The following is a 13,024-nucleotide window of genomic DNA, read 5'->3' as shown; positions in this document are numbered from 1 at the left end:
TGTAAACACCCGCGGAGCAGGTCATGCCTGTCATTTCCTGCTGCGTCCCCTGGGCCCGGGGCATCGTCAGCGTGCAGTGAACAGGCCAGTAAACAGAAGCAAAGACTGGTGGACGCTGGTGCAAATACACTAGCGAGCTTGCCTGGCCGCATGAACATGCGCTCTTCAAAGACAAGGCTCGGAATCTTAGTTCTAAAGCTATGAAATTTAAAGAGAAATGTGGATTCCCTCCTATGTAAATTGGGCTTCAAGTCTAGTTGCATCTTTCAGTGGCAAGGAGATAAGTAGCAACGGTAGCCACACCCGTAACCCAGCTGGCACCCAGGCCACGTGCAGCCCCTCTGTGAGAGCACGGCAGGCGCTGTCTGGTCACTCACAACAGCTCTGCTGGGGGCCCTCACCGAGCCAGTGGGCCTTTAGCAGGTGGGGGGAATGTGCCAACCCGGACCCTGTTGGCAAGCCATGCTTTCAACCTCTACACTTGGTGACCTCATAAACCACAGTCCTCAAAGGGACCAGAGTGAGTTCATATTCTTCGATAATGAAGAAAAATTATCATTATCTCAGACAAATCCCAGAGAACTTCTAGGAAACAACAAAAGCTTGAGCCCATGTGTGGGACACCAAGCCTTCAGTCCTGAAATACTCAGCTCTCATGCTACCGGCTCCCCCAGAATGAAAGACGCCCCAGGACAGGGTAGTGGTTTAGGGTCAGTGAAGCATCTGGGTTTCAATCCCAGCTCCGCCACTCCTTAACTGCTGCCCTTTTAGGCGATTACTTCACCTCTCTCTGAGCCTTGATTATTACTGTTTATAAGAAGAGATGATAGTACCTGTCACACAGGGCCATTGGAAGGATTCAGTAAGATGTGTATATATCTGGCTGAAAACATCATTTTAACTACCATTTATTTTGCTTTGACTATGTGCCCAGCACTAATCTAAGTGATAAGTAGCGAAGCTAAGTAGAGAATCTCCCGTTTGCCCTTCCCAGTAATCATGTTACAGGTGAGGAGACGAAGGCTCAGTGTTTAGGAAGCTTGCCCAAGGTCACAGGGTGAGGCAGCCAGCAGAGACGCGAACCCAGACAGCCCAACACCGCTGTCTGTGCTCTCACCCGGCTTGCCCTGGGGTCTCTCACAAAGTGAATGGACGTGCTTTTTAAGATACAAGACGTTTAATTATTGGTAGTTAACATTTCACTGGCCCCAGGACAGTTTTTCTTCCCCTCCCCCCAAAATAACCTTCCTATTACTTTTAGAGATGTCTTGAATATCTTTAGACAAAATGTCTCTTGCATAAGCCCTAGAAAGCAAATACCAAATCAGGAGGCACCCGCGGGTCACTCTGGCGAGGGCCAACCTATCTCAAATGAGCAGAGAAGAGAGGACATGGGGGACCGAGAAGGCACGGAGAAGAGAGGGCAAAGACACCCACACTTTGTTTATTTCTCAACGTTGCCTGGAGCTGACCTTGGAACGCTTCCCGTTTGTGTTGACTCAGGAACATCGTTTGGGAAAAACTTTAATTTTCCAAAGCTTTCTGCTTGGTGCCAATGGTTTCTTATTCCCAAGGCTAAAAATGCTAAAGGATTTTTTTTTTTTTCTTTCCAAAATGCAGCATGTCTCTAATAAAACTACAGACTTCTCTAAAGCTAGGTGGTGGGGCAACATCTAAAGCCTCTTAGCCCACAAGTCAAAGCTCTCCTCTGGAGAAGGAAATGGCACCCCACTCCGGTGTTCTTGCCTGGAGAATCCCAGGGACGGGGAGCCTGGTGGGCTGCCATCTATGGGGTCACACAGAGCCGGACACGACTGAAGTGACTTAGCAGCAGCAGCAGCAGCAGCAGCAGCAGCAAAGCTCTCCTCGGTGACTTATCACAACCCCAGTGTGCAAAAGAGAAGCGAGAAGACCTTGCCTGTTTATTTTATTTCTAGTCTTTCAGAGCAGCTGCCGCGTTTCAAGGACTTCATAGCTTCCCCTGCTGGGTTCTGTCAATCACTTTCCATAAGATGAGGAGATCCCCTTCATCCAGGCTCCCAGGAAGCTCCAGGCTCTGGGGACGGTTCTAACCCTGTCATGGACGCCCTCGCTTCAGCTAAAGAGGAAGCCTGAGCCTTTGGTTGGAAAGTTCTTCTCTTGTAAACAGAAGTTTATGGTTATACACATGCCTCAAATTAAGTGTATTTTCCACATGATAAAAACAAGAGCAAATATTTATATAATGCTACCAGGGCCCAGGAACTATTCTAAGCGATGCCCATAGGTTTATTTTCACAACAGCCCGATGAGCTAGTTGTTTGTTATCACCACTTTTTTCCCCCCTCAGATTAAAAAACAAAAGAACTGAGGTTTAGAGTTTCAGTGACTTATTCAAGTTCACTCGGCTAAGAAATAGCAAAGCCAGGCTTTGCCCCAAATAGTCCGGCTTCAGAGAACAAGCCCCTTCTCACACCACTATGTTACCATTCTAAAAACTTAGTGTTTTAAGAGTCAACTTACATTTAGCATGATTGTTGAATTTGGGTCGAATTCTTCCTAGAGTTCCTGGCACTAAAATAATATCATCCACATTAGTCAGGTAATTGCTCAAGAATTCTGTTCTATCACATGTGACATCTTCCATTCCTATGGGAAAGGAGGAAAAAGTATTTTCAGGCAATTTTAAAATTAAAATCTCAACACAGACACTAAAGATAATATTCAGGCACAAGTGAATGTGAGGATCCCTCTCTTGAGATTTCTTAACTTGACTGTGGATTTTTTAGTGCTTCTTTATATAATCTTTTCACCAGACTTTGATTGAGTCGTATCATCTTGCAGCACCAGAAGGCTGAAAACGCATCGTCTCAGTTACCATTTTAAGTCACTCAGCAAGAACAACCAGATAAAGGAAGCAACCACGGTCTTTAAAAAAAAAAAAAAAAGATCATTACGAAGAAGATATATTCGTTAAAAAAATCCCAAATCTCTTTAAACTCTTTCTAGCTGGGAGTGATGCAAATCACTGGAATGTATAGTCCTGTGTCTCTTTTACAAAAATCTCATTTTCCAACTCTCTGTAATACAGCTCCCGACTTGAGTACATAATCCTCATTCTGCCTTCACTGGTGGCCTTGGATGTTACTGAATAAACAATACTGGAAACAAGAGAGAGAAAGAAAAAGGTCAATCCCAGTGACCACCCAAACTGAAAAACAAAATAATGCTGTAGACGGTGCAACCAGTTACAGCTGAAGCCAGCAACGAGAACACAAAAAGGGCCTAGGTAGTGAGTTTCTTAAATCAACAAATACTATCTGCCCACCAATGATTTGCTACCTGCCTCTCATCAAAAAAAAATTCCTTGATCAATGATAAAAAATAAATAAAAAGAAATTCAAATTTTAGAACGACAAATCATGGAGGCTGGAAGAGAACTTTATCATCATTTCAGAATTTACGAGATGAGATGAAGCTAGAAAGGTTTAATATATTGCTTTGTACAATCCACTATCTGAACATTCTTTAAGAGGGGGAACATAAATGATTTTTTTAAAGGATACCCTAAGGTTCTGGAATAAATAAATATAGAGTGGTCCTGATCTAGTAAAATTTAAATTATCACCTTCTAGGATCCCAGATTCAGACCCCTTCCTTTTTTTAATACAAACTGGAAGGAAGTAACCATGATCTTCAAAGAAAAATCTATGTATACAATCCTTATGAAAAAAAAATTAAAAATACCCCAGACTGCTTTAAAATATAGATAAAAAAATATATCCCAACATAGCACAAGGGCTATAGATTTGCCTTTTAACATTTAAAATCTCTGGAAGAAAAATTAAAACAATAAACAGCTATATGCTCTAGTACAATGTCTACTAAGGACTTCCCAGGTGGCTCAATGGTAAAGAATCTGCCTATCAACGCAAGAGACGGGTTCAATCCCCGGATCGGGAAGATGCCCTGGAGAAGGCAATGGCAACTCACTCCAGTATTCTCACCTGGAAAATTTCATGGAGAGAGGAGCCTGGTGGGCTACAGTCCATAGGGTCCCAAAGAGTTGGACGAGTTGGACACGACTGAGCCACTGAGCAGGCACTCACGTACAATGTCGACTAAACAACAATGTTCATCCAGGAAGGGCAAGTCTCTAAGTATATATGAACGGAAGACTAGAAAGATCTTCCATTTGCTCCCTTTCTAAGTCACTTCAGCCACCCCAGTGGTGAAGCATCTCTCTTGCTTTCAACGTGCTTCTCAAGCATCATCACCCTCCACCCTCCAGGCTAACTCTGGATGTGGGGTCGATGTTCTCATTCTACAGATGAGGAGGCTGACTTGGAGAGCGTTTTAAGTGGTACAGTGTAATCTGAACTCCAACGCAACCCATTCTCACTCCAAAGCTCGGACTCTGAAACGCCAGACAATGTTACCTTCTTAGAAAGAGAAGCTAAGCCATTTCAGAAGGCTTCCCACCAGCAAGACACGAATTTTATCTAGCCAAGACTTCTACAAGGCTCCAGTGGTGACTCGCTGGAAGCCATCCACCTCTTAGACATCTGGCTCCACCATGTGACCAAATGTCCTTGACACCTCTGGGTTAAGTTGAATCAACTGGGTCACAGGCTCCAAATTCTCTATCCTCTCTGCAGCTCTCCACCAAGTCAAACTCTTGGGGCATGGTTCTGCAGACAGTCACGTTTAGTCCCTGCAGAAGAGCAAATTAATCCCAGGGCTCTCTTTTTTTTTTTTTAATTCTCATAGATCTTCTAGAACATTCTGTAAAGAAAACTTCAGGCCCAGAGCAGCGGTTTGATTGGGGAGATTTATTTGCCCAATCTTAACAGAACCACCAGCTCAACCAATTTTCTTCTTCTAAACCCTCCTAGAAGGGAGCAGCCCGTTTTCCAGAGTCACGGTCTCAAATTGCTAGTTCTGGAATGCAGGAGGCGTTCTTGGAACTCGGTCTGCAAACCTGTGAAGTAAGAATGCCCTATGATGCATCCCTCCCCCAGCTCTATCAACATACAATGTTTATGATGCTCTTGATCCATGAATTTTTCTCCTTTATACAGTGATTTAGAAAACTGCTTCCTAAACCGTTTCTTCCTCTCTTTAACAGTCACCTCTGCTGAAACAGGGTCTTCTGGCTTGGGTCTAGAATTCACTCAGTGAATGCAGGGAAATAATTTCCCTTATATGCCACTTCTATAGCAGAAGCCTATGTCTCCACCTTTTCATCATGTTTAGATTTATTTTTTAGCCATGTGAATCATGTGAGCTCCTTTTAGGGTGTGCCTGGCAGTGATATGTCATATTCACAGAGGAAACTCTTACCATCACAAGGGAACTGTCTGCAACTTTTTTTTTTTTTTTTGCACTGCGAGACTTATGAGATCTAGCTCCTTGACCAGAGATTGAGTGAGCTTGGGCCCAGCAGTGAAAACACCAAGTCCTAACCACTGGACCACCAGGGAATGCCCTGCAACTTTTTAATAAGAGACAGATTTTGGAAGAAAGGACAGGAAGTCCCTGGTTTTGATTGACATGAACACAAGGGTTATCTCAGGTCATTTCATAGTTTTGAGTCACGGTCCAATTTCTTTCCCCATCCTAAAGAAAGGGGGAAGGAAGAAGCGGAATACAACCTGGGATTTCTGGGATTCCCCGACACCATCAGAAATGTTATCTATTTAGATAAAGAAAGAAAGTTTCACCGTGGTCTCCAACGAAGATGACATTCACGCAGCGGTGCAGGTTCAGTTGCTTCAATCCGTCCATTAACTGCCCCACGGTTTTGTCAATGTCCCTCAGAGGATTCGTCATCTGGAAAAAGGAGCAAATTAGTCCCTGAAGGTTTTTTTTTTTTTTTTTTCCTTTCAGTATCTCAAAGATCTTCTAAACATGCTGGAAAGAAAACTTCAGGCCCAGAGGCAGAGCTTTGTCTAGGGAGATTTTCCTGTCATTCTAAATGGAAACCTGGTCTAAGCACTTTTATTTGTACTCTTTAAGGAAAGTTAAACCTCTCCTCATCCAATCCCTTTCAAGATTCTTTGATACAAAAATTGAAATATTAAGGGCAATTCTCTTTTTGGAAATAAAATAGCCTTTCTAAAATATAACAATGTTCTTTACATCCAAGAATTTTTGAGAGTGAGCAGAAAATCAGATGGACAATTTAAGCTTCTTGACCCCTGAGTGAAATCACTTAGGCTTTGAACCATGGAAAGAAAATGGAGGCCAAGGGAATCAAAAGCAGCTCTGAGGTTAAATGGTAACCTTTCACTAATGATGCCGAACTAGAGCATCATTAACACGATGAGACCCATCTAGTGTTCCAAAAAAACTTAACTGTCAATTTCTGACAATAGATTCTCAAGAGAAGGGCCTCTCCCAGGAAACAAGCTACTCCTTCTCAATTTAGTCCCTTTCAGGCTGATTATGAGTACAATACAAATCTACAAGAGTTCAAACTTAAACAGAAGTGAATCACTGAGCTTATTCTAGAACTTTTCTTATTTAGCCTAATGAAAAATGAAAACTCAGTTCTCCAAAGAACATTTCCAAAGCGTAAGAATCATAACTCGTCTCTCATGCTCTTGCTTCAAATGGAAGTTTCTGACAGCATGAAAGTGAAACAGTCGCTCAGTCGTGTCCGACTCTTTGCCACCCTGAGGACTGTAGCCCGCCAGGCTCCTCTGTCCATGGGATTTCCCAGGCAAGAACACTGGAGTGGGTTGCCATTCCCTTCTCCAGGGGATCCTCCTGACCCAGGGATTGAACCCTGGTTTCCTGCATTGCAGGCAGAGTCTTTACTGTCTCAGCCACTAAGGAAGCCCCATAGCATGAATGCCCCCACGTATTAGAGGTACTGGGGATGTCCCTCGCAGCTCTGGGCAATAGAAAGATTTTCAGGAAACACCCCATCAGCCAAACTCCTGACAGTACTTCAGCGGACTCCGACAACTGAGCTACATTCACACACATCCACTCAAGATGTCTCTGACAAGAACAGAAGGGATCCGCATATCATCTTTCCTCAGACACATATTATCATCTTCCATTGGCATCTTCTCAGAGGACTCAAGATCTTTCCTCATATCATGTCATCAGTAAAGTCAAGGTGTAAATTTGTTTTCCTTTATGACAGAAGTCAGTATTTCAAATTCTGTCCCAAGGAGTAAGTCACAAGTGAAAGTTTCAGAGCGATGTATGCAGCATAATCTGACTAACGGAGGGTAGACAGTGGCGTTTGCTTCTGAGGAAACCATACTCTTCTCTAAGAACTTCACTTAGACAAAGAAATACCAAATGCACAACCTATATCAACCCCTGGCAACAGATTAATTTTCTTTGGTCAACAAGATGACTCAGGCTAAAACCCAGAACCTGCTTCTCAGTGATCAGTTCAAACAATAAATAAGATAGTGCCTTGGTGGTGTCTGAAGGTGTCTGGAAAAGTAACACCTAGCGGCTGTTGTGAAGGTAACGCAGAGAGAACACACGGCCCACGTCTCCACAAGGAGACGCGCCCGCCTCTACCCACCGTCTCCTCTCTCCTGCTTCCACGTCTCCACAAGGAGACGCGCCCGCCTCTACCCACCGTCTCCTCTCTCCTGCTTCCACGTCTCCACAAGGAGACGCGCCCGCCTCTACCCGCCCGCTGTCTCCTCTCTCCTGCTTCCACGTCTCCACAAGGAGACGCGCCCGCCTCTACCCACCGTCTCCTCTCTCCTGCTTCCCCTCCTTCCGTCTGTCCTCTAAGACCGCCTCTGAACTCGGAACAGGCCACTAACCTAATCCAGTACTCTACTGAGTTCTAATCTACACTGACTTTGAGGATTTCCCCAACTACCTTGATGGGTTGTTCTCAAGAACCAAGGTTACAAACAACTGTGACAAATTCTGTGGAAAAGTGCAAGCAAAACCAACAGCTCTCTTAACACTCGTTCAAGCCAAATGTTCATACTAATTTGGGGGTAACTAACTCTAAAGAAAATAGAAGGGTGTCTGTTTTTGGCTGAGAGTTCAAGAACGCTTCACATGAGTGATAACCTCTGAAGTACTAGACTCTTCTGGACTCAAAGCCAAGGATGACGCACCAAATGTTTTCTGAAATGCATTCAGCTGATTTTCAAACCAAGGCACTGAAGGGAACCTCCAGGGCTGCCCGCCACAAAGCTTTGGAACAATGGATAAACTTACTTTGTCCTGACGAGCTTCCGCGGCATAATGATCCATCCTATGTACTTTTCTTCTTCTTTTCTTTGGAGGAGTAACTGGTCTTTCCTGTCTCCTCTTAGGGGTAACCTTCCTCTTAGGTCTCTTAGCCGGAGTAAAAGGTGAACCATAACTACTCTCCTGTACTGGCGGATAGAGATGTGTGGACTCAGAAGCCGTCTGTCCCTCTGGGTCAGATAATAAAGCTCACACTTTGCCATCTAGGGTTAGTGAAGTCTTAGTTAAAAAACAAAAAGCAAACTAAGACTCCTTCTGAAGTGATTAAAAAAGAAATCGGTATGAGGGACGATTTGGGGAACTCTACAGAGAGAAGCCTCCTAAATTGAACTCGATGCTGCTGGCGTAGCTTCTTCACTGAGAACAAGAATATAATTTAAGAGGATCTGGTCGTGTGGATCTCTTTTGGCTGAGGAGCCTACTTGTGGATACCCCTGAAGGTGACACAGAGTTCTGTATTCCACAACTCCTGCGTCATGGAGAGGCTGGTCCTTGGTTATGAAAAACTCTCCATTTATAAAGTACTCGCTGAAAAATAAATACTAATCACTCAGTCATTTCAAGGTGCAGAGGGATTCATGGAGGTAGTTTCGATTCAGACTCGGACAGGTACCTGCTCAGACCACCAAACGCACCATGCAACAGCCACCTTCCTTGGAAAGGGTCAGGAAAAAAAATTTAAACCAAGGATGAAATGAAACATAAATACCAAACAGTCCTCCTTGGTCATGAATATACTGATATTTCCACAAATTAGCAGAGAGCTTCCCCCTGATAATTTACGTTTCTGGTAGAGAGGTACTCCAAGCCAAGAAATAATCATAAATAGAACTGTCATTAAAAAAAAAAAATTCTCTCATAAAATTAGATAAAATGCAAAAAGTCATCAAGATCTCTTCGTCTTAGTATATCTATATCAAGAAAGAGTCTACGTATGCTCTTTCTGTTAGAAACCCCCTCTTGGCGGTGGTCTGGAAGGCAGCGGCTGTACTGCGCATCTTGTTTTGAAAATCTCTTGGCGCTAAAGGCTGATACATAAACTGAGGAAAGAAGATAACCTTCTGGGACTTCCAAATACTGGAGAAAAACAAGCCCCTGATTTGCGGATGGTGCAAAGGTGAATTAAAGCAGCAAGGCCTGCCATCTACCTAGCTGACTTCTCTCAGGGGGACTGTTCTGAGAATCATTCGGATGCAAGAAGGGGCAAAGGAGGAGCGATGTTAGTGTGTCCCGGGGCGCGGGTGCCATGCGGCGTCACTGTGTCCAGAGCAAGCACTGCAGAGACACTGCCGTCCCATCCTCTCTGTCCCGCAGAGGATGGGCAGACACAGCACCTCCCCAGACTCTGGTTTGGTTTGCTGGTTTGTTTTTAAATGCTTCCAGTTTAGCCAAGTCCCCATGAGATGAGAAGCAAAAGGGAAAAAGAGAGTTTACTATGTCACGGTCACCAAACACATTCAGCTAGCGCTCAAGTCTGCCCATCAGACCCTCGGCCATTTGCAAGAAACCTCAACATTCCAAAGACTCCAGAAACGAGCCCTTCCGGCTGCAGGGGGTTAGACGAGCAGCAGGGGATTTAGTCAAAATGAGTTTCCATCCAGGGATTATACGGCACGTATCTCCTTTGAATGTTAGCGGTAGACGGAAGCTAAGTTTTCACTGACCAGCCATACTTTAGTCTGACTTTAGAAGATTGAGCCTGAGGTTATTAAAAGGATGGGAAGGAGAGGGGGCACATTTCCCTGCTTTTCAGAAGGATACTTTGCCGTCTGAAAGTAGTAACTAGCCAGCCAAAGCTCTGCCTCCGGGCCTGAAGAGCAGCCGAACCAAGAGTCACAGAGAGAAGCACAGAAGGTCAAAGAGGAAAAGGTTGGGCCAAAAACCAAAAGCAAGCATGTTTTCAGAACATTCACCATTACACTATGAAACCAGGAGCAATATGTCGCTGCTTGGAGCTCCAAGCCCCACGTGTGGTCACCTCATTTAATAACCTCGCGAATCACCCTGAGAAAAGGTACACTCAAGTATTAGGCGCAGAAAGCACAGTGTCTGCTGTACCGCAGCATGCAGCATGCTGCCAGGCTGGGTCAGTCTGACTGAATTTCAGATGCAAGGTATATTCTCCTTAGACGTAAAAGACAGCAGGCTACTGATTTCAGCAATAATCTCTCAGCTAGTATAGTCTTTGCATGCTCTATAAAGACAAGTGAGAGATATGGATTACTAGGTAGATAAACCAATTTTGTCTACCACACACACATAAAAGAGGTTTTTCTGGCTTTGCTTTCATGTTTAAAGAGTATAAACTGTTTTGTGTTTCTTTCAGTAAAAAATAAGATTTCTAGAACCAAATGAGAATTAGTTGAAATCTGAAAATACCCTTTTCCTCTTAAGGGAAGAAAGTGATCAAGTTCTCAGGTTATCGTAACAGAAGGTACATTCCAACATCTCATCATAAATGCTTTACCCAGTGGATATATGGGAATATCCCAGTTATAAGAAGCATTAATACTAAAAAGAATATAGCAAGAATCCTTCTAACTCTCAGTTCAGAAATACTGAGGAAAAAAAGATTTATATGTTTATGAGAATCCTGAACCTAGAACCATCATTACAGCCAATTAAAGCATCATGTATTATGGTTTATCGCCTCTCGGTACTTAAAAAGCTTTTAATTCATTTCTCGATCAACACACACACTTTCAAGTAAATAATTATAACTTAACTATGTATATGAGAAATCCAGAGATGTCTGTGGATAAAGAACATTCACTGCCAAGCCTTATAAGTTGTAAGGAAATGAAAATTATAAGAATTAGCCACCTTTTGACATAAAGAAAATGTTCTGTGTGGTTTGAACACGGCTGTTAATGGATCGCTTTGCTTATCTCCTGTGCTACAGGAAAGTTTAATGGTTTTCTGGTGTGGGAGTCAGAAGTTCCATTTCCAAGTTCACTTATCAGCCACGCAACTGGAGCAGGCCTCCTAAAGTACCAGCCTCTTGCCTTTTGAAGAATGGCTACACCCATCTCTGTTTGCCTCTGTTACAGGGTCTTTTAGGGATACTATTATCCAAGCAAAAGTGAACCTTTAAACAGGGCACATGGAACTGCTTAGGGCTTGGGTTTTAATTTTTTTTAACATCTTAATAAAATGCGGCTCCTTTTGTTCACTTTAATTTCAAGGAAAATCATCCTAAAGATAAAACGGCCATGCTTGCTCTGGCAAGAATAAGTTCTGTGTTTCATGTATGCAGATGTTTATCTCATTGTATCATTTGTGTTTCATAATCATGCACAGTGGTTAAACATCAAAGGAATAGGAAAAAGAGCATTGGAGTTACATGACTTCAGTGATTTAAGGCAAACTAAAAATGTTTCACATAGCCGCTAGCTTCCAGTGCTTAAAGAAACCACCACTGAACGGATGGTAAAGCATCCAGAAGTATTTATGGTTCTCAGTATTTACTGCCTTTGTTTAAACATCCTGCATTTTGATCAAAACTATGTAAGCCAAGACACACTTCTCTGTATTTCCAGTCATTCTTATGCTGGACATGGGAAGCGTAATCATAGCCAACAGAGCTGCTGCTGGGTATTTGAGAACAGGAGGCATTTTCCACCATTGAAGAGCCTGTGAGATAATTTCTCATCCCAAATCAAGTTTTATTATGTTGATGTAGACCTCACCAGCCCAGGAAGAAAGAGTGGTGGAAAACATTTAAAATATTAAAAGATTTAGGTTCCCAAATCCCATCATATTTTAAAATGATCTATGCTAGAGCACTGGGAAAATGTCCATCACTTGATAAAAGAACAACATAATAAAATCTCAACATGCCTTTCCCACCTCCTGAATCTGAAGTTCTACTGGATACTACCTTACAAACCAGTTGCTCTACTAAGATTCCTGAGTGTTTGCTATCAGAGTGTCACACTGCTTTGCTAAACAGATTCATTCAATAGTGTTTTTGTCTCAATTAAGAGTTTGCTTCCCTTAGGGGGTGAGGGATACGTCCACAGTCTTGATCCTGATGATGCTCTCACAGGTATGTACCTATGCCAAGATGTATCAAATAAAAAAGTGTCCAGTGCTACTGTGTTTTCCAGATTACCTGTACCTGCAAAGGCTACTGAGCTGACCTATCCTCTCGGAACCGCACAACCTTGCTAAGGGAGTTGAAATTCAGTTGCATGGCCTTGTATTGTAGGTTTCATCTCTAGATTCTTTTCCACTCCTATCCCGGTGACGGCAAAGGCCAGCCCTTTGTGGTCCTTCGTCTTCTGACTGATGCCTGCAGGACTGGAACCTATGAACACCAAGTGGCTGGAATATATGAACACCAACTGGAAGGCAGGAACACCCTCCTATGAACACCAAGTTTAGGATATGCTTGCATACCAAATCAATCTGAAATGAAGTTCCTGTAAGAGAAACAGGTATGTTTAAGATTCTTTTAAATGTTTTCACTCTTGTAGTTCCTTGACTCTGTATCCACCGTACACACAGCAACACGCTGAGAGACTTTGTGCAAATCCTGAGATCAGGTCAGCAGGCAGGCGGCCCAGGGACACAGGCTCTCAGGCAGAAGACAAGCTACTAACCTCAGGGCCAAAGGGGCCGTACTTGTGTCCAGAGAAATCAGGTTGTTCGGAATAGAAGGCATAGACTGAAGGCCTACGGGAAAATTGGAAGGTTCAGAATCTCCCCCAAACCACACACAATAAAGAATGTCACATATCCCTATACATTACCAAAACTACCTTGCAAATCAAGTGAATCACCCAACCACCGTTAGTCT

General features: G+C 43.3%; 1 protein-coding gene across 12 annotated transcripts in view; it reads right to left on the bottom strand.

Annotated features, from left to right (window-relative positions):
- The window catches only part of ENPP2 (ectonucleotide pyrophosphatase/phosphodiesterase 2), a 135,439-nt gene that overhangs the window by 37,941 nt on the left and 84,474 nt on the right, over nt 1-13,024 (bottom strand). For 8 of the 12 annotated variants that reach the window (XM_025264960.3, XM_044928496.2, XM_025264963.3 and 5 more), the window contains 4 exons: nt 12,828-12,900; nt 8,191-8,346; nt 5,703-5,811; nt 2,503-2,628 (listed from right to left, as the gene is read on the bottom strand). In XM_025264960.3, the coding sequence (XP_025120745.3) occupies nt 2,503-2,628; nt 5,703-5,811; nt 8,191-8,346; nt 12,828-12,900 (464 nt within the window). The remainder of the gene's footprint in view (nt 1-2,502; nt 2,629-5,702; nt 5,812-8,190; nt 8,347-12,827; nt 12,901-13,024) is intronic. The other 4 variants (XM_045162766.1, XM_045162767.1, XM_006074703.4 and 1 more) reach the window with 1 other exon arrangement.

Source organism: Bubalus bubalis, chromosome 15 (genome assembly GCF_019923935.1).
Source record: "Bubalus bubalis isolate 160015118507 breed Murrah chromosome 15, NDDB_SH_1, whole genome shotgun sequence".
Lineage (NCBI taxonomy): Eukaryota > Metazoa > Chordata > Mammalia > Artiodactyla > Bovidae > Bubalus > Bubalus bubalis.
Note: the sequence above shows the minus strand (reverse complement) of the source record. Positions and strands in the feature narration are given on the sequence as shown.